Source organism: Elgaria multicarinata, chromosome 10 (genome assembly GCF_023053635.1).
Source record: "Elgaria multicarinata webbii isolate HBS135686 ecotype San Diego chromosome 10, rElgMul1.1.pri, whole genome shotgun sequence".
Classification (NCBI taxonomy): Eukaryota; Metazoa; Chordata; class Lepidosauria; order Squamata; family Anguidae; genus Elgaria; species Elgaria multicarinata.
Window position 1 is genome coordinate 94,003,818 of NC_086180.1, and position 12,295 is coordinate 94,016,112.

The following is a 12,295-nucleotide window of genomic DNA, read 5'->3' on the forward strand; positions in this document are numbered from 1 at the left end:
AAAGCAACAAAAAGGCTTTCTTCAGATACGTGAGTAGTAAAAGACAGAGGAAGGAAATGGTGGTTCAACTGCTTAATGAGGATGGCAAATTGATAACAGATGATAAAGAAAAGATGACAAATTCCTACTTTGCCTCAGTCTTCTCCCAAAAGCGGGTCTATGACCCAACTGGAGAAAGTAAAGCAGAAGTTGAGGGGGCAGGATTGCAATTTGAGATTGATAAACAAATGGTCAAAGAACACCTAATTTCCTTGAATGAGTTCAAATCTCCAGGGCCCGATGAACTGCATCCTAGAGTAATGAAGGAGCTAGCAGAAGAACTCTCAGAACCTTTGTCTATTATCTTTGCAAAATCATGGAAGACGGGTGGGGTGCCGGATGACTGGAGGAGGGGTAATGTTGTCCCTATCTTCAAAAAGGGCAAAAAGGAGGAACCTGGAAACTACAAACCAGTCAGTCTGACATCCATCCTTGGGAAAATTCTGGAGCAGATTATAAAGAAGTCAATGTGTAAACACCTTGAAATCAATGTGGTGATCACTAGAAGCCAACATGGATTTGTCAGGAACAAGTCCTGTCAGACTAATTTGATCTCATTTTTTGATTGGGTAACCTCCCTTGTGGACTGTGGGAATGCTGTGGATGTCATATATCTTGACTTCAGCAAAGCTTCTGACAAAGTGCCCCATGATATTCTGATTAACAAACTAGTTAAAAGTGAGCTAGATGGAACAACTATTAGGTGGATTCACAGATGACACCAAATTAGGTGGGATAGCTAATACCCTGGAAGACAGAAACAAACTTCAAAGTGATCTTGATAGGCTGGAGTGCTGGGCTGAAAACAACAGAATGAAATTTAATAGGGATAAATGCCAAGTTCTACATTTAGGGAATAAAAACCAAATGCACAGTTACAAGATGGGGGACACTTGGCTCAGCAATACTACAAACGAGAAAGATCTTGGAATTGTTGTAGATCACAAGCTGAATAGGAGCCAACAGTGCGATATGGCTGCAAGAAAGGCAAATGCTATTTTGGGCTGCATTAATAGAAGTATAGCTTCCAAATCACGTGAGGTACTGGTTCCTCTCTATTCGGCCCTGGTTAGGCCTCATCTAGAGTATTGCGTCCAGTTCTGGGCTCCACAATTCAAGAAGGACGCAGACAAGCTGGAGCGTGTTCAGAAGAGGGCAACCAGGATGATCAGAGGTCTAGAAACAAAGCCCTATGAAGAGAGACTGAAAGAACTGGGCATGTTTAGCCTGGAGAAGAGACGATTGAGGGGAGACATGATAGCACTCTTCAAATACTTGAAGGGTTGTCACACAGAGGAGGGCCAGGGTCTCTTCTCTGTCATCCCAGAGTGCAGGACACGGAATAACGGGCTCAAGTTAAAGGAAGCCAGATTCCGGCTGGACATCAGGAAAAACTGTTAGAGCAGTGCGATGGTGGAATCAGTTACCTAGGGAGGTTGTGGGCTCTCCCACACTAGAGGCATTCAAGAGGCAGCTGGACAACCATCTGTCAGGGATGCTTTAGGGTAGATTCCTGCATTGAGCAGGGGGTTGGACTCGATGGCCTTGTAGGCCCCTTCCAACTCTGCTATTCTATGATTCTATGATTCTATGATTGCACAAGTGTGGCCTGCAACACAATGTTTCAGCATATCCCCTCCTGGTAAGAAGGTTTGGTACAGAATCTGTCACAGAGCTGTTCAGGCCTCAAAGGGTAGAGTATCAGGACTGGGGGAAGGGATAAAGGATGCTTATTGTCCCCTGCCAGACTTCCACTTGAGGGCGGGTTTGCACGTCATGCTAAGCCACCCTGAGAATAAGTTACCATGGGCTGCTTGTTCACTCACTAACTCAGCAATCAGGCGCTGGGGAAAAGGATAAAGGACATGTATATTCCCCTGCTTGACTTCCTCTGCTGTGTTGTATAGTGATGGGGCTATCAGCCTGAAATCAGAGCATTTTATTGCTATACTAGCAAAAAAGCCCATCATACGACAGGTGTAGAGGCGCAGTCTGGTGAGGAGGTTCGTGGGTTTTGGCCCCTGTGCTAGGCCGGAAGCTCCTGGCAGCTATCTTTCTCAGAACTTGGAACTTCCATAGAAGGCCACAGTTCCGAGAAGCGTCACTAGATGGCGCCAGAGGGCAAAAACTATAACTGGCTTGGATGAGCAGCCTGGGCTTTGATATATATAGATGGTAGGGTGTGGGAAGGCATTCAGTTTTGGAGACAGGTCACTCCCTTCTCTTACTCTGTCCACCCCTCCCCCTACTTCCTGGTCTTGTTTTCAAATGAGATACAAATGTTCATTCATGAAATGCTTTTCAAGAGACTTGTGGCAGACTCACCTTTGGGCTTTTTTTTTTACATCCCCCACCCCCCATCTATGGAAACAGCTGCCATCAGCCTTTTGTACACTCAGAGGTTCTTCTCAGGCAGTTTGTTTGGTTTTTTAAAAGTTAGCTTTTCTTCCACTCAACCACCCACCTTCTCTATTAGAGGAAATGATACCTTAATTTTAGAAATTATAACCTGCTTTGAGTTCACCGACAGAAAGGCACAAGTTGAAATGTAACAAATAACTAAACTAAAATATACCATGTCTAATCCTGGAAATGCTGCATGACCTTTCACTTCTAGAATCTCTTCCATGTCATGAGTAGCATCTTGAAGAACAACTTTAATATGATTGCTCGCAGTCTTAGGGAACATCTGGCAAAGTTCATACAAGGTCCTGTTAACAAGAAGATCAAGTCAGTGTCAAATTTTACCTCAAAATTAAAAATCGTATTTTTATTTTTTAAGATCAACTCTAAGCACTGGAACTAGTTCGTCAAGACATCCATGAAATCTGGGCCTTTATAAGCCAAGGTTTACAAGCCCATCTCAAATATTTCTCACTGGAAGACTCTGAAAAATCACTATTGCTCAGTCTGCACACACTGGCCTGTTCGCATGTCACAATAAGCCATGCTGAAAAACAGGCCACAGTGGGCCACTAAGCCACACTGCTGCCTAAAGACAATCAGGCATTTGCCGACTTGCCATGGTTTATCTCCCCCTTCATTTTCCTGCCCATTCCCAAGACCTATCCCAGGGACCTTTGCAGCACAACTTGTTTATAACAACATTAGAGGAGCCATGCTGGATTAGTCCTTTAGTCCAGCATTCACAGTGGTCAACCAGTTGCCCACGCTAAACACACAAGCGGGAGCAGACAGGTTATGCATTTGTGAGTAAGCTGATTGCTCTGTCTAAAAATATGCAAAAATATTGAGGGGGGAGTAAAAAGAAATCTTCTCTCTAGATTTTCATGGGCCTCCATCTGAAGTCCCATAAATCTCCTTTGACAGTACTACCTTGCCAAGCACTCCTTTACTTTTAAACTTGTGCATTTGATTTCTTTGCTGCATGTAGCTTTTCACATATGTTGCATTTGTCTGTGCTGGATCCTATTTTATTCTTAGCTTTGCTCTCTATAGGCTGATATCCTTCTGATTCTTTCTGCTACCACTTGCTGTAGTTCAAAGCAAGAGCATGCACGTCACAGCAGGAGGGACAGTCGGCAGAACATAACACTCTGCTTTGCCCTGTAGAAGGGCAAGACTAATATAGTGAGGCAGGCTTACTATAGAGAAATCAAAACTTTAGGGGGATCAGGGCCCTGCTGGCACATGATTCCAGAAAGGTGGCTCCCAATCGCTTGCTCTTCCAAATGTAAGCTACAGGTTGAATGGCAGTTGATTTCCCTCACTATGGGGATGTTACACTTTTCTGCATATTCATCCAGCTATTTTCTGTCTACACTAGTGGGCATGACAAAGGTACTGGGGGAGGAAGTGTTAAATGATTTATCTTTTATTCTTTTTTACCGCTCCCCCACCACGTCATGTGTGTGTGAGGGGCAGAATTTCAGCATGGTATTGACAAGCAGAATGATTGCTTATTTCTCTCCAGCATTATTGAAATGCCTTTCTAGAGCAAGTGTTACATTGCAACTGTCACACCAGGCAAGCAAAGCCACCATGCAGTTTATATACCTGTCCCAAACCCATCTCTGCATTTCTACTGATAGAACAGCCCACTACTACGAGACTCATACCCCAAAAGAGTGTGTGGGGCTCTCACCAAGACATATCCTTGGTTCTTCAATGAAGGAAAGGGGCCCTTACTGCCCTTTTCCCCAGAGCGACATTCTCCTTCCATAAGAACTCATTTTCCATCACAGTAGAGGAACTGCCACTCTGGACAATGGAATGCCACTATGATGTCCTTAGAGACCTCATCACACAAAGAGCCATGCAGGATCAGACCAAAGGAAGCCAAGCATTCTGGTTCCAGTGGCCAAACGAGATGCCTATTGCAAATGAATCATAGAATAGTAGAGTTGGAAGGGGCTTCTAAGGCCATCGAGTCCAACCCTCTGCTCAATGCAGGACTCCACCTTAAGGCATACCTGACAGATGGTTGTCCAGCTGCCTCTTGAATGCCTCTAGTGTGGGGGAGACCACAACCTCCCTAGGTAATTGTTTCTATTGTTGTACTGCTCTAACAGTCAGGAGGTTTTCCTGTGTCCAGCTGGAATCTGGCTTCCTGTAACTTCTTATTCCGTATCCTGCACTCTGGGAGGATGGAGAAGAGATCCTGGCCCTCCTCTGTGTGACAACCTTTTAAGTATTTGAAGAGTGCTATCATGTCTCCCCTCAATCTTTTCTTCTCCAGGCTAAACATGCCCAGTTCTTTAAGTCTCTCTTCATAGGGCTTTGTTTCCAGACCCCTGATCATCCTCGTTGCCCTCCTCTGAGGGAATCTCCAACTCGAGATAATACATAGTCGTCACAATAAGTAGCCATTGATAGCCTTATCTTCTATGGATTTGTCTAATCTCTTTTTATATTTGTTCAAGTTGATATTATGTTACTATACTCACAGGACCAACTTGTCAATTGTTTTTATTTCTGGTGGGTCCTTACGTGCCAGCTCCCCAACATAGTCCAGAAGTAATTCAAACAGTTTCTATGGAATACAATTTAAGATAAATAGCAAATTAACTCTTAAATGCAAATTACTTAGTTCCCTGCAGTCAAGTCCACCCCCAAACAGCCCTTTGAATAATATATATGATTTCAAAAACATACTTCTAACTTCGCTTTGTTCCCCACTGCAAGGCTTGGATGATTTGATTTCCGAATCCTCTCTATCACAAGCAGCTGCTCTTCTATTGTTCTTTCCAACAATAAAGCTTTAAGTTGATCATAAGATTCTGGAGCTGTTGTAAACATGCAAAACACACAGAAGCCTTACATATAATATGCTCAAGAAAAAGGATTAACAATTCTAAGATAAAGAATAAAACCTGTGTTTTACTAACAGGTTACAAGTAGCAAAGCAAATTGGGGTGGGGCAGTAGATAGGATTTACACTTTGGGTGAGTCATTGTATACTTAAGATGAATCATAATCTCCCAGCCTAACTTACCTCACTTAGAAATATTTGAATGCAGTGGGACTTACTTCAAAGTAAACTCAAACAGGGTCAAGTTGTGTACCCTGAATAAGACTCAGAGCGTAAAGAAGTAGACGAGCCAAGACAGAAAGTGGGGGAGGAAATTCTCCCAAGAGTCAAGGAGAAATTTTCCCAGGAGCTTACTGGACAGGAGGCCCAAACTCAGGGATCATCCTCCCTGCCCCTGAGAAGGAACATCGGAATTGACAGATCCCAGAATCTGCTGCACAGTCAAGCAAGCAGAGTAGAGAGGTCTGCTGCATTAGCCACTCACCAAAGGTTACAACCTGAAGATACTCCCTGAAGGAGGGCTTTGGTAAAAGCCTGTCAAGCACTGTGGGAAACTGTTCATTTAGTTGATAAGCAATTGCCTTGCTTTGTTGGTCTAATTAAGCTTAGAAGATAGCTCCTAGCATTCACACTCCCTTCAAGTGTGAAGAGATATCTATTTACTGAATAGAGCTTGGTAGATTGTGTCATGGGCTGAGCCCATGGTTCCTTTAAGAGAACATCTTTTGCTTCATCCCAAGGAGAGGGGTTTCTTTGTGTCTGAAAAGGGAGTAGCAAGCAAAATGCCAAGGCTGATAACGCCTCCCCGGGCTGGTACCAGGAAGAGTAACAAGTTGCAGCTGTGCAATGTCTGGGAGCATTCCCCCCTCCCTTTAGGAGAGGTGTGGGTTGTTATGGGGTTTCTATTGGTCAGGTTGGGTCTGGTGACAAGGGGGTCCCAGAAAGAGATAAAAGGCTTAGGCACCTAAGGGTCCGGTCTCTTTCCTGTGGGTGTTAGGCTGGACCGGCTGGATGGCGGAGGCTCCACACGGCCACTGAGGGAAGGAGTTTAGCTCAAGTGGCGTAAAGCCAAGTCGGGGTGAACAACAAGAGGTTGAGTCGCAGAGTTAAGTGTTTGTTTTGTTTTAGAATAGGTTTGGGTACAATTTTGGGCAAGGGACCTTGCCGGAGTTACGGCAGGTGGGGGTGGTTAAATGGGGAGTGAGTGTGAATTCTATTAGGCTTGAGTGTGTGAAAGGGAAAGGTGAGGTATTAGTCCCTGCTGTCCTATGTGTGTCATTCCTTTGTCCGTGTTCTTCCCCCAAACCTCTTAAATGTTAACCTTAATGTGTAGACCCTTGTGAAAGTGTGTAGTGTCAAGAATAAAAGCATTTGGTCCCTACTTCTGGAGTGTGGCGTGGTTTCCTTGAGACCTAGACTGTAAAGGGTTAACAAGAGGCAGTGAAGGGGCGTGTGTCTGGGCTGACTGAGTCAGACCCCCCTTCTCCGGCCGGGGAATTGCTAAGCCAAACAGAGCAAACCACTACAGATTCCACAGACCTTTTTATCTTGGCGGAAGGGTTTAGAATCAGGACAGTAATTAGCCTGCCTTTCCCATTCATAAAAGCAAGGCTAGCTACTCTCTCTTTCTAAGGCAGTAAGTGTGCAATTTCAAAGGGGAGTAAAATCACTATCATGCAGTTATGAATGGGTAAGGCAGTGAGAATAACTACCCTGCCATTCCCATGCGCAACAGCAATTTTACTACCGTTACATAAAGGAACGAGCAAATAGGAAGAGCAAACAGCAGTTTAGCAGGGAAAGTGTAGTAGAAGAGGGGACCAAGACAAAGAGGAGAGAGGCCTCTAGTAAATCCAGGAGACTGCCTATTCAAAGTCGGAGTGTGCTCGCCATGTGCTCCTGAGAGCTGGGTGTGGTCTGATTGCTCTCACCAGCTGAGTGGGTGGGGAGTTTCATTCTGTTTCCTGACTCACAGCTGAGCAGAGCAGAGGAAGCTGCCCCAGCTGGTCTAGAAGGTACAAGGAAGCAAGCTCCCAGAGAGAGCGAACAGAAGTTTGGCAGAGGAGTGCAGCAGGGGAGGTCCCTAACAAAAAAAATTGTTTTCCTGTAACATACTCATATAGTAGGGCACTCTGCTGCTAACCTTTAGGGAGAACAGGACAAAGCACAGGTTATTCCAATACAATCACGAAGGCCGAAACAAAAAGGGAATAGAAACTATGGATGGAAAGGATTCTCCAGTAGTAGTAACCTGAAAAGTGTGTGCAATATTTGAGTTCCTGCCTGAGATCAACATGGCATACACCTGCAACAATTGCAAGCTGGTTGCACTATTGGAAGAAAAAGTGAGAGTACTTCAGTGGCAAGTGTCCACCCTCCAAGGAATAAAAGAAAGCAAAGAGTTCTTAGACAGAAGGGTGAACCTGTTGTTAAAATGAAAAGGGATTGTGAGGAGCCCAAAGGGATCTCTCCGAGCTGGGAGAGTGGGCCTCCAAAGGGCAGATGCGGTTCAATGTAAGCAAGTGTTATGTGATGCACGTTGGGGCAAAAAGACCCAACTTCAAGTACAATCTGATGGGATCTGAGTTGGAGGAGACCAAACAAGGAAGAGATCTTATGGTTGCGGTGGAAAAGCTTGATTAAAATGACAACTCAGTGTGTGCGGCTGCTGTAAAGAAGGCAAACTCCATGTTAGGCATTGTTAGGAAAGGAATTGAGAATAAAATTTTGTTGTTTATTCGTTCAGTCGCTTCCGACTCTTCGTGACTTCATGGACCAGCCCACGCCAGAGCTTTCTGTCGGCCGTCGCCACCCCTAGCTCCCCCAAGGTCAAGTCCGTCACCTCCAGAATATCATCCATCCATCTTGCCCTTGGTCGGCTCCTCTTCCTTTTGCCTTCCACTTTCCCTAGCATTAGCCTCTTCTCCAGGGTATCCTGTCTTCTCATTATGAGGCCAAAGTACTTCAGTTTTGCGTTTAATACCATTCCCTCAAGTGAGCAGTCTGGCTTTATTTCCTGGAGTATGGACTGGTTTGATCTTCTTGCAGTCCAAGGCACTCTCAGAATTTTCCTCCAACACCACAGTTCAAAAGCATCTATCTTCCTTCGCTCAGTTTTCCTTATGGTCCAGCTCTCGCAGCCATAGGTTACTACGGGGAATACCATTGCTTTAACTATGCAGACCTTTGTTGTCAGTGTGGTGTCTCTGCTCTTAACTATTTTATCAAGATTTGTCATTGCTCTCCTCCCAAGAAGTAAACGTTTTCTGATTTCCTGGCTGCAGTCAGCGTCTGCAGTAATCTTTGCGCCCAGAAATACAAGTCTGTCACTGCCTCCACGTTTTCTCCCTCTATTTGCCAGTTATCAATCAAGCTGGTTGCCATAATCTTGGTTTTTTGGAGGTTTAACTGCAACCCAGCTTTTGCACTTTCTTCTTTCACCTTTGTCATAAGGCTCCTCAGCTCTTCCTTGCTTTCAGCCATCAAAGTGGTGTCATCTGCATATCTGAGATGGTTAATGTTTCTTCCTGCGATTTTAACTCCAGCCTTGGATTCGTCAAGCCCAGCACGTCGCATGATGTGTTCTGCGTACAAGTTGAATAGGTAAGGTGAGAGTATACAACCCTGCCGTACTCCTTTCCCAATCTTAAACCAGTCCGTTGTTCCGTGGTCTGTTCTTACCGTTGCTACTTGTTCATTATACAGATTCCTCAGGAGGCAGACAAGATGACTTGGTATCCCCATACCACCAAGAACTTGCCAGTTTGTTATGATCCACACAGTCAAAGGCTTTAGAATAATCAATAAAACAGAAATAGATGTTTTTCTGGAACTCCCTGGCTTTCTCCATTATCCAGTGGATATTGGCAATTTGGTCTCTGGTTCCTCTGCCTTTTCTAAACCCAGCTCGTACATCTAGCAATTCTCGCTCCATGAATTGCTGGAGTCTACCTTGCAGGATCTTGAGCATTACCTTGCTGGCATGTGAAATAAGTGCCACTGTCCGATAGTTTGAACATTCTTTAGTGTTTCCCTTTTTTGGTATGGGGATATAAATTGATTTTTTCCAGTCTGATGGCCATTCTTGTGTTTTCCAAATTTGCTGGCATATGGCATGCATCACCTTGACAGCATCATCTTGCAATATTTTAAACAGTTCAGCTGGGATACCGTCGTCTCCTGCTGCCTTGTTATTAGCAATGCTTCTTAAGGCCCATTCAACCTCACTCTTCAGGATGTCTGGCTCTAACTCACTGACCACACCGTCTGAGCTATCCCCGATATTATTATCCTTCCTATACAGATCTTCCGTATATTCTTGCCACCTTTTCTTGATCTCTTCTGTTTCTGTTAGGTCCTTCCCATCTTTGTTTTTGATCATACCCATTTTTGCCTGGAATTTACCTCCGATGTTTCTAATTTTCTGGAAGAGGTCTCTTGTCCTTCCTTTTCTATTGTCTTCTTCCACTTCCACACATTGCTTGTTTAAAAATAATTCCTTATCTCTTCTGGATAACCTCTGGAATTTTGCATTTAATTGGGCATATCTCCCCCTATCACTGTTGCCTTTTGCTTTCCTTCTTTCTTGGGCTACTTCCAGTGTCTCAGCAGACAGCCATCTTGCCTTCTTGGTTTTCTTTTTCTTTGGGACATTTTTTGTTGCCACCTCTTGGACAATGTTGCAAACTTCTGTCCATAGTTCTTCCGGGACCCTATCTACTAACTCTAGTCCCTTAAATCTATTCTTCACTTCCACTGCATATTCATTAGGAATATCATATTGTCTTTATTCAAATCTATGGTGCGGCCACACTTGGAATACTGTGTACAATTCTGGTCACCACACCTAAAAAAGGATATTGTACTGCTGAAAAAGTGCAGAAAAGGGCAACTAAAATGATCAAGAGGCTAGAGCATCTTCGCTATGAGGGAAGGTTACAACAGCTGGGATTCTTTAGCATGAAAAAAAGGAGGCTAAGGGGAGATATGATAGAGGTGTACAAAATTATGCATGGTTTGGAGAATGTGGACAGGGAGACATTTTTATCCTTCTCCCATAAAACTAGAACCCAGGGTCATCCTTTGAAACTGACGTGGGAGTTTTAGGACAGATAAAAAGAAGTACTTCGTCACACAACACATAGTTAAACTATGGAATTCGCTACCCAACATGTAATGATGGCCACCGATTTGGACGGCTTTAAAAGGAGGTTGGATAAATTCCTGGAGGTGAAGGCTATCAATGGCTACTAGTCCTGATGGCTGTGTGTTACCTCTAGAGGGAGTAAGCGTATATGCACCAGTTGTTGGGGAACATGGGTGGGAGGGTGCTGTTGCATTGTGTCCTGCTTTGTTGGGCCCTGGCTGAGAGCTAGTGATTGGTCACTGTGTGAACAGAGTGCTGGACTAGATGGACCCACTGTCTGATCCATCATGGCATTTCTTATGTTTTTAACTGCAACAACAAAGCACAGGAGGTGGAAGAGCAACAGCAAGTTGAAGCTTAAGTGGATGGGGAATTCTGAGGTGAGAACACCCAAAGAAGAGGAAACTCTCTGGACAAGGGTGACTGTTAGGAGCAGTAGAACTAGAAGACACTCTGCACCAGTGGAACCACTAGAGCCATGGTACCGGAGGATGAGACTGGAGGACAGCTGGCAGAGGAAGAATTAAGACCTCGCACAACAGTGAACAAGAGGCAGGTCAGTCAAGGCAAGGTCAGGCAACAATACCAACGCCTACAACAAGAACAGAAGTCATTGTGGGAGACTCCCTGCTGTGTGGGATTGAAACCCAAGTATGTCATGAAAACCCATGGACTCAACAGGTATGTTGTCTCCCTGGAGGACAGATTAGAGACGAAGAGTTGCCAAAGCTCATAACGCCCAATGACACATAATCCTATCTTCTCATGCATGTGAGAACAAATGATACTCCCAAACAGAGCCATGAAGAAATCATGTCAGACTTGGAAGCTTTGTGAAGGAAATTCAAGAACTTTGGGGCCCAGATGGTTTTTGCATCCATCCTTTCAGTTCTTGGAAGAGGAATAGAAAGGGAAAGAAAAATACTACAAAGGTGGTGCTGATGTGAGAGATTCAGATTTTGGGACCACGGGCTGCACTTCTTAGAAGATGGACTGCTGGCAAGTGATGGGTTGCACTTCATAAGGCCTGGGAAGAATGCGTTTCGTGACAGTATGAAGAACTTCATCAGGAGGACTTTAAACTGAAGGCGTAAACTTGAAGGCAACGAAGTATGAAAGCTTATGCACTATAACAGAGAGAACAGCTCTAATCGTGCCCAATAATACTCTTCACAATAATGTAGGAAGGAAACCAGACTATAAAGCACATGGTCTTTGATGCCCAGAGTATGGGAAACAAATCGTATGAACTTGAACTCTCAATACATGAAGGCAAGTATGACTTGTAGGTATAACTGAAACTTGGTTGGATATAGCAATTGAAGGGTATAACTTATTCAAAAAGAACAGAAAAAAAATACAAAGGGAGGCGGAGTTGCACTATATGTTAAAAATATTTATCCCTCCACAGAAAAACAGGAGAATGAGCCTGGTAGCCCCATCGAGAACATCTGAAATAAAATAAATCCAGCAAGGAATAAAAGGAACATGATAGTCGGAGTCTACTACCAACCACCCAATCAAGGAGAAGATGAGGATGTAACTTTTGATAAGCAAATTGCCAATGTTTCAAGGAAATGTGATGTAGTAGTAATGGGGGACTTCAATTACCCCGAAATCTGTTGGAAAACAAATTCTGCCAAAAGTGGCCCTTCAAGAAATTCCTAACACGTGTGGGTGAAAATTTTCTCCTACAGAAAGTGGAGAAAGGAACTAGAGGGCTAGCTATCCTTGACTTGATTCTGACCAATAAGGATGACTTAGTGGATAAAGTGAACTCTGGGGGAAAGTGACCATCTTATATTTGGGTTCTTGATCAAGTGACCCTAATCAGAAAA

General features: G+C 44.1%; 1 protein-coding gene across 1 annotated transcript in view; it reads right to left on the bottom strand.

Annotated features, from left to right (window-relative positions):
- Positions 1 to 12,295, bottom strand: part of NOP14 (NOP14 nucleolar protein) — a 98,192-nt gene that overhangs the window by 33,578 nt on the left and 52,319 nt on the right. The window contains exons 9-11 of the mRNA XM_063135864.1: positions 5,155 to 5,285; positions 4,947 to 5,032; positions 2,615 to 2,750 (exon numbers count right to left, since the gene is read on the bottom strand). Coding sequence (XP_062991934.1) covers positions 2,615 to 2,750; positions 4,947 to 5,032; positions 5,155 to 5,285 — 353 coding nt within the window. The remainder of the gene's footprint in view (positions 1 to 2,614; positions 2,751 to 4,946; positions 5,033 to 5,154; positions 5,286 to 12,295) is intronic.